This window comes from Erigeron canadensis, chromosome 4 (assembly GCF_010389155.1).
Source record: "Erigeron canadensis isolate Cc75 chromosome 4, C_canadensis_v1, whole genome shotgun sequence".
Lineage (NCBI taxonomy): Eukaryota > Viridiplantae > Streptophyta > Magnoliopsida > Asterales > Asteraceae > Erigeron > Erigeron canadensis.
In genome coordinates, this window is record NC_057764.1 from 7,884,696 (window position 1) to 7,893,525 (window position 8,830).

The 8,830-nt window shown below is 40.1% G+C and overlaps 1 protein-coding gene across 1 annotated transcript; it reads left to right on the forward strand.

Moving 5' to 3' along the window:
* Nucleotides 1–7,149: 7,149 nt before the first annotated feature.
* Nucleotides 7,150–8,610, forward strand: LOC122596925. Its single transcript, XM_043769570.1, has 2 exons — nucleotides 7,150–7,592; nucleotides 7,659–8,610. Exons 1-2 carry the CDS (start codon nucleotides 7,150–7,152, stop codon nucleotides 8,608–8,610), a joined length of 1,395 nt encoding a protein of 464 aa, XP_043625505.1.
* Nucleotides 8,611–8,830: the final 220 nt, after the last annotated feature.

Consider the following 8,830-nt stretch of genomic DNA (forward strand, 5'->3'; position numbering starts at 1 on the left):
CAGCAACCATGAAAGCTGTATGGGAAGCTGGGTTCGCTCAGGAAATGGCTGAAGACAGATCTCGTGAAATGTTGCCAATCTTTCACAGACGCTACCTGGCAAATGCTGAGATCACTCCAATAACTGATAGTCAAAGGAGACAGCTCACGGGGTTTGGACTCTTCAAGAAACCTCTAGCTGCTGCCACCTCGTTCTCTGCTGAATCTCTGACCATCCAATCCCCAGCAGGTCATCAACATCAAATGATTGACATTTTAGCCTTGACTGCTGAGGGCAAAACTCAAGAAGAAGCCATTAAGGAGCTGGACAGAATCAAAGAGAACCAAGAAAATGAAAAGAAAAACTTGGAATTCATAAGAAAGCTGCCACTCCTTGAAAAAGATCAATTGGAAGCTGAGCAGAAAATGATTCTACAAACAGGTGGTGCTGAAGCTCTCTACAGGCATAAACATGATGAAGTAGAGAAGCAGCTGAGTGAAAAGAGAGCCAAGTTTGATGGTGAAAAGGCTAAATGGTTGAAGTACATGAATGACAGGAGGAGGCCTCAAAGAATAGTGGCAGTTGAAGCCTTTCGCGCTGACATGGGCCTAAAGACAAATCTGAAGATTTTAAGGGAAGGTGCTGACAAGCCTGTTAGGTATGAAGGTGTCAAGGCAACCACTCTAAGTGCCTCTGAATGGGCTGAAGTGTACATGCTGATCAAGGACAAAAAGGCTCCCAGCTACGACCAATTGAAGAACATGCTGAGGGAGTACTTTGAAAAGGCAAAAGGTTTTGAAACGAAGTCCAAGTGTGATTTGCCTATGCTGAAGCTAGTGTTTGGAGCTCCAACAGCTACCTCAATGTCTGATGGCAAGAAAATAAGAAAAAGAAAAGAAATGCATCAAACCTTGCCAGCAACTCTTCCTCCTCTAGCTGGTGATGCTACTTTGAATCTTCAATTGCCTCCCAGCAGCATATTCGAAGAAGGAAGAATATTGGAATCTCCTGCTGGCATATTCTTCCAAAACTTCCAAAATGATCAACTCTTCTTCAGATTGGCAGAGATTGAAAAAGCGTCTACTAGTTTTCTGATCAGCATTAGAAGAAGATTTGCTAAAATGACAAGTGCTAGATCAGTCATCAACAAGATAGATGAAGAGCTGTTGAAGCCAACGAGAAGAGAAGATCCAATACTAAGGATTGCCAAGCAGGAGGATGCTTGGCAGATTGAAGCTGCTAATCTTTAGATGTCTTGCTTTGTAAAAGCTTTATGCTTCAGCTTATAATAATCTTTGATGATATAAAAGACATCTTTCTTCCATACTTCATTTTTTTCTAACACTTATCTACTCAGCAAGTCTCCTCAGCGAATAGGGGGGTATTGTTAAGTCTTGGATTCGCTGACAAAACTCGCTCGCTGACGTATGTCGTCAGCAAGTGTTTAGCGAGTCCAGTGACGCTCTTCAGTGGGTTGGATGCTGCCCAAATGTTTGTCATGGCGGGAAGCTTTTCAAATCATATGAAGACAAGAGTCACATGGTGGTTCTTCCAACTGCAGCATACCTCATATTTTTAAGGTATAGTTGGGACCAATTCAAGGGTTCTCTCTCATACCCGATTTGGTAAAGAAGACAAGTGCTCCTGCATGAAAGTACAAGGAGCCAATTGGATGTCGACAACCACCATCTATCACCATCAAGGAACGCTATGTTGCCCTAATCTTTTCTCTATAAAAGGCAACATAGCCGCACCATTACAAGAGTGTTAGTCACCTTGAAAGTGTGTGTCACTTGTAATTGTTCAAGTATATAGTGTGTCTAGACTTAGCAATTACCTTGTTCATTTGTATTCTTGTAAGTCAAGTTTGTAAGATCGACCATGTATTCATCGTTTAATCAATGATACATATGATTATACTTGCATTGATTTATTACAATTGAACTTGTCATTGTTCTTGTTGTTTATCTTCTTATTTACTTTCTTGTCTAGCTTAACTATAACACAAGTTGTGCATTCGTGGATTGTCACATTACTAAAGAGCCAAATTCATAGTGATTCCAATTAAAACTTCATGAAGAGTTTCAGGGTTCACCCATCCCGACCCTATATAGCTAGCACCTAATAATATATGTTGGTTTTGAACTCTAACCAAGACGATGCATAAAACCCTATGTAGGAAGTCCATAACCATCCTTTAGATAGTGTTGGAAAAGAAGACTGAATTTTGATATTACCTGAGTCTGGAAGAACTTGTTATTGTCGCACCTTATCATCAGTAGGTTATCCACTTCCATGTGATGTTGGTTTGTCCACTTTCATATGTTTCTTCAAACACATCAACAGAATTCGTGACTTTTCCTTTTCCAGTTGAGTGGGCTATAGGATATGGAACGTGGTATCCAGATCCTAAGGGTATCTGTGCAGTCTCCCCATTCTGACGTGGACGTTGCTTCCCCTTGGAGGCTGCAACTGTGAAGGGGAGTAAAATCTTAAACTGTTATGGTGCAATTATAAAAATTTAGTTACTGAGTTGTATATACCTTGAACGTGATAGGCACTGCCACCATTTTCAGTAGTGCGATTATCTGATTTACTCCAACATTCGGTTTAATGTATCTCATTGTGTTTTATGGGGAAACAAATCAGCTGCTAGCATATTTGTGGAACCATAAACACACACTGATTGTTAACGATGTGATCACTTATACTTGTTAATGTATTCAGACTAATGAGATCAAATATCCAGAGGAGTTCATCGTAGCGGTAGATATCGATCGTGTTGTTCCTACTCCACTAGAATGTTCATTAAAATATAACTAGTCAAGCATTGTCCCAATATAAGCTTTTTGCAGAAATCGAGATAATGTATTGATATCCCATTTGATAGAAAAATAATCATGATTAAGAACATAATTGACATAAGTGGATAGCAAGGATACCTATAAAAACAGAAAGGAATCAGAAAATGCATCAAAACTCAAAAGACATCGATGTAAAGACTAAAGGACAAGTCAAGTTGACAATCTTTGACATCTTTTGAGTGCCCAACCGACATCTTGATAATCGAAGGTGGATCAGAGACAATGCAAAGTATTATTGTTCCATCTGTTAGCATTAACCAGTCCAGCTTTCCATCTCAAATGCAAGAGAAAGTTGACTTGAAATGGACAACCACTGATGAAGCAACCAAAAAGTAGATTAGTCTGATATTAGATTTGTTTAATACTCAACTTTTAATTATTACTCTGAACAACCACTACCTACCGATGAATATCCACTTATCTTTTCAAACCATAATATAAGACGTAAGCAAACTAACGATGACAATATTCATCTCATATCTAATTTGACCATATGTTGCTTCTTGAGACAGGAACAATTAATGAGATACAAATATACAATCAAAGGTAAGCATGTACAAGTTAGGAGTTAGAACATTGAACATATTGTCAAATTATTACTCTCTCTCTATCTCTCTCTCTATATATATATATATATCTGCAATAGTGAATAATTTATCATAAACGAAATTTAAAAACATAATAGTAACATAACAATAAGCCTATGATCAAAAATTATTGTTGAAAACAATAATTTTAAGCATAAATATTATTACTCTCTCTATATATATATATACTATTGTTCAAACCCGTCCATTAGACGGGTAGTGTCAAAATATATTAATCAAAGCTAAAAAAAATTGGAATTCAACTTATCCTAAGAATTAATATAGGTTACAAATACAAAAGTTAATATATAATATTTAGATTACTCAAGTCATATAAAACTTAATTAATACGAAAACTAAAAAATAAACATACGAAAAATAATTTCATATAAATATTGATTATAGTTTACCTTTTTTTTCAACTTTAGTTAAATAAAAATTTGCCGAAAATTAATTTCATATAAATATTGATTATAGTTTACCCCCTTTTTTTCAAGTTTAGTTAAATAAAAATCTGCAGTTGCATGTATTCTAAAAGTGTAAACTATATAAAGATCATTAATTGAAAAAATCCTACCACATAAACTTACAAAAATCCATAACCAACATATAAAGAATGAAGTTTATAATAATGATTAATATAAATCTATAATATGAATTACAAACATACCTTGTAGTCGGATGTAACTTGTAAGTTGAACATATTAAAAGTCTGGGTAAACCAACTAAACTGTATACGAACATGGCAAGATATAAGATCATTAATTGAAAAAATCCTACCACCTAAGCTTACAAAAATCCATAACCAGCATATAAAGAATGAAGTTTATAATAATAATTTATATAAATCAATAATATGAATTAGAAACCTACGTTGTAGTCGAACAATAGTCGACTGTTTATTTTTTTCTGAACAAAAGAACGTAGGCTTTTTTTTGTGCAATAGTTTTTTGGGGATTTTGGGTTTTATATGTATTTATAGATATAGATAAAAATAAAAATTTAAAAAATAATAAAAGGGGCCGGTCATACATAAAATAAATTATAAAAAATAGAGAATTAATGAAAGGAAAGTAATAGGCTCAAGGAGGGGGATTATGGGTGCAAAGTGTACCCCCAACCCCCTCTTTTAGTTATATTATAGATCTGCATGTGATTCTTGAAAACAATCACAATTGACTTTAAGATTCCCAACGAATCATACTGTTAAGTCTTGGATTCGCTGACAAGACTCGCTCGCTGACGTATGTCGTCAGCAAGTGTTCAGCGAGTCCAGTGACGCTCTTCAGTGGGTTGGATGCTGCCCAAAATGTTTGTCATGGCGGGAAGTTTTTCAAATCATATGAAGACAAGAGTCACATGGTGGTTCTTCCAACTGTAACATACCTCATATTACTAAGGTATAGTTGGGACTAATTCAAGGGTTCTCTCTCATACCCGATTTGGTAAAGAAGACAAGGGCTCCTGCATGAAAGTACAAGGAGCCAATGGGATGTCGACAACCACCATCTATCACCATCAAAGAAAGGCTGTGTTGCCCTAATTCTTCCTCTATATAAAGCAACACAGCCACATTGTATCAAGCGTGTTAGTCACCTTAAAAGTGTGTGTCACTTGTAATTGATCAAGTTTATAGTGTGTCTAGACTTAGCCATTGTTCATTTGTATTCTTGTAAGTCAAGTTTGTAAGAACGACCATGTATTCATCGTTTAATCAATGATACATATGATTATACTTGCATTGATTTATTACAATTGAACTTGTCATTGTTCTTGTTGCTTATCTTCTTATTTACTTTCTTGTCTAGCTTAACTATAAGATAAGGTGTGCATTCGTGGACTGTCACATACAAATTTATAGATTTTAAGTGACAACATTCATAACACAAAACAACCATGAAAAAAACATCAAATAAACGATTGACAAGCTTAAAACTTTTATTTCACTTATCACTGGACATCATGGTAAAAACCAACTGGAAAAAGTGGCTTTTTAGGTCTATCAATGAGACACCCACATAGGAGTTCTCATTCTTTAGGAGCACCCTTACTTATCATATTTGTGCATGGAGTTACTCCTTTTAAATACTGTATCGCTTTATAGTCAACCAGACACCTTTCACATCCTCACAAAACTATATTTCAACACAGAGAATATAGACCCATGTACCCTTACTGATGACATACCCCTCTATCGGTACGAAGGCCTTAACATAATTGCTGAGATACGAAGGACCATTCGCGACGAAGGCTACTGCAACAACAAAAGATAAGAATCGTTCCCCTATAAAGTAGGGATTTGATCTTATCATTCCCAACTCATAATTAGGGAAATTATATCCCCGGCCTAAGACTTAGGAAACCCTAAGCGGCCTACATGTTCCTCAAGAATACTTCTCCTATAAAAGGAAGAGCCGTAAGACCTACTAAAGGCATTCACGAAAATATAAAGAAAACCTAGCTGGCGTAAAGAGACCAACTCTACCTTCGGTGAATCGCCAACAAACGAGTCAAATCACCCTTTAGCCCACATCGCATAAACCTTGGTTCGGTGCGCAAACATTTGGCACCATCCGTGGGACCCACTACTCAAGATCCCATAACCATCATAGGCATTGTTTTCTGTATCGAATCGAGACATGACTGATGTCCCGCCTGGGTTTGGTCAGAACTCCCAACAAACCAACGAAAATGGAAACTCCGGAAATCCCACCCCAGGGTCCGGGCCTATAACTGGAGCGCTCGGGGGTGATGTCCAACCCGTCGATCAAGGAGCAGACATCGACACTAGTCGTCCCGAACAAACATCGGAGGGACGAATGGGATTCATGCTAGGGTCCTCGTCTGGACCCCCACAATTGTTCTACCCGGACAACATCATTAGAAATTATGGGCACATTACCCGCACCATCAAGTATCTCAGGAACATGGGAGTACTCGACAGCGTAACCAGGACGCTGAACTTTGACAGGGAAACAAACGACGCCTACGACGCTGATACCCCCCCGAGAGGGCTTCGACGTTATCCACGGAACCCAAGACTTCGACCCGAAGAAAGTTATGGGTTTGGACTGGGAAGCGAAGGTTTAAGGCCTCGAACGCCCCTACACCAAACACAACCGGAAAGCGCGGAAGTTCCAATACAAGGGAACACGGCGCCCAAAGCCAACCCTAGAGGTGATGTGCCCGCTACGGGACAGAGCAACCAGACTCCTAATGTGCCCCGGTCTGAACCGACCCCGAGAGGGCCCGACGCGACAGGTAACGCGCCTCCAAGACACGAGACACCACCTGGAGGTCATTCAGGAGTCCCGACTGGAACGCATCAAAATTCAGGACAAACCCATGTTGGGTCTTCCGCTCCAGCCTTTCGAGTCCCCACCGAAGGGACACAACAATATGTGGGCCTGACCTTCCATACGCTCCCTGTCTCTATTCTCTCAGGGTCCATGGGCCAAGGTCGACCAGGGCCTTCAGGGCAGATCCCGCAGGGTCTTACGGGACAAAGTTACCCCGTACCACAGGGCTTTGGATACGAAGGCATGAATGGAGCAGGAAGTTCACAACATGTTTCCCAACCATATGGCATCCAACCAATCGGAGGGGCCTACGAAAATCCTTAGACAGGGCAGCCACAGTTCCATCAGTGTTATCCACCGCAGCATATCGTTCCCCTCCCCACACAAGGACCCTATGGACCACAGAACTGGGGGGCTCCGATGTATCAAAATGCCCTAGGATTGCAGATGGTAGGGGGAAGCGTCGAAAACTCACCATTCATCGCATGGATACAGAACTATCCCCTCCCAAAAGATCTAAAATACCCCTCTCATCTCGGTACATACAAAGGGAAAAGCGATCCGGATGACTTCATTGAAGCATTTGAAGGCGTGGCCGAGATGAAGGTCTGGAACGTACCGGTTGACAGGTTCACTAGCTTCGAAGACCTTAAGGAAAAATTTAGAGCCCTCTTTAGCCAACAGAAGAAACATAAGAAACTACACGTGGCAGCCCATGGGATAAAGCAGAAGGAAATAGAGCCTTGTAGGGCGTTCCTTGACAGGTTCACCACCGAAACAGAAGATATCGTGGACCTTCCCGAGTCACAAAGGATATCGGCGTTGTTGCATGGCCTCCGAAGCAGGGGACTCGTTGAATTTCTGTATAGAGACCTCCTGAAAACTTACGAAGCCGTTCATAAAAGAGCGCACGTATAACTTGAGGCAAGGGACACCGCGCCGAAGGGAGACATTAGCCCGACTCGGGACAAGGAGACTCAGACGAATAGGAAAGGGAAATGGAATAACGACAGAGAAAGGCCAAGATACAGCCCATACAACAAGGACGAAAAAGGATACCTAAAGGTCAACCTGCCAGAACTCCACAAGAGCCCGAAAGAGATACTCCTCACTGAAAGTGTCGCAAAGACCTTCCCAAAACCTCCCAGACTGAGCCACAAAAATAGGAAGGATCCCGAAAAATATTGTGAGTTTCACAGGGATTATGGCCACGACACGAATGCGTGTTGGCAACTGAGAAAAGCAATTGAAGAAGCAATCAACGAGGGAAAACTGTCACACTTGGTGAAAAGCGTCAGACAACAGCAATATCCTAAAAAGGAGGATGACACAGATGACAAAAAGAAAGTCCCCGACAAAACTATCTACACTATCGTGAAGAAAAAAATTGGACACTCGTCCCGAAGGACCTATAGGGGGAACGTACCCAGCATCACCTTCCCACCCATCTATAATGGTAGAATCTTCAGAGACCCCCTAATAATTTCAGCATTCCTAGAAGTCTCAAAGGTAAAAGAAATAGTAGTAGATATCGGGAGTGAGTGCAATGTCCTATACGAAGAAGTATTCTGGAAGCTAAATCCTTTGTCACGAATGAACTTCAGAAAGGCAGGGGCTTCGATTCAAGGGTACTCTGGCAACACAGACGAACCGTTGGGAAAACTATCTGTGCAAACAACAATCGGAAAGGGACATTGGAAACGAAAAGAGAAGATCACATTCATGGTAGTTAGTGGAACTTCACCTTTTCAAGCAATTCTGGGCAGGCCCGGAATCCAAAAGTTTGGAATGATTCCATCCGTAATGCACGGCCTGATCAAGTACGAAACGAATGGGAGAATAGCAACCTTAGAAGGGAAGGCCAAAAAGCTTTCTAATTAAGGCCGAGACGGCTGTGGCGAAATATCTATGAATGACAAGCCATATCATGGATAATAACGAATGGCCCATTTGATAAAGCCCATTACATTTTCTTTTTTCAAAGCCTAGAGGATATGGTCTGTAACCTCAACTTTTATGCAATAAAGGCTTTTTGTTTCCTCCTTCTCTCCTTATTCATACATATATATATAAAAAAAAAAGAGAGAGAAAGATGAAGAAT

Excerpts from the sequence above, each read along its gene's own strand:
- LOC122596925 (XM_043769570.1), top strand. The coding sequence starts at position 7,150 with ATGTATCAAAATGCCCTAGGATTGCAGATGGTAGGGGGAAGCGTCGAA. Across the intron at positions 7,593-7,658 it reads AGGGGACTCGTTGAATTTCT|GGACACCGCGCCGAAGGGAG; the intron begins GTATAGAGACCT and ends ACTTGAGGCAAG.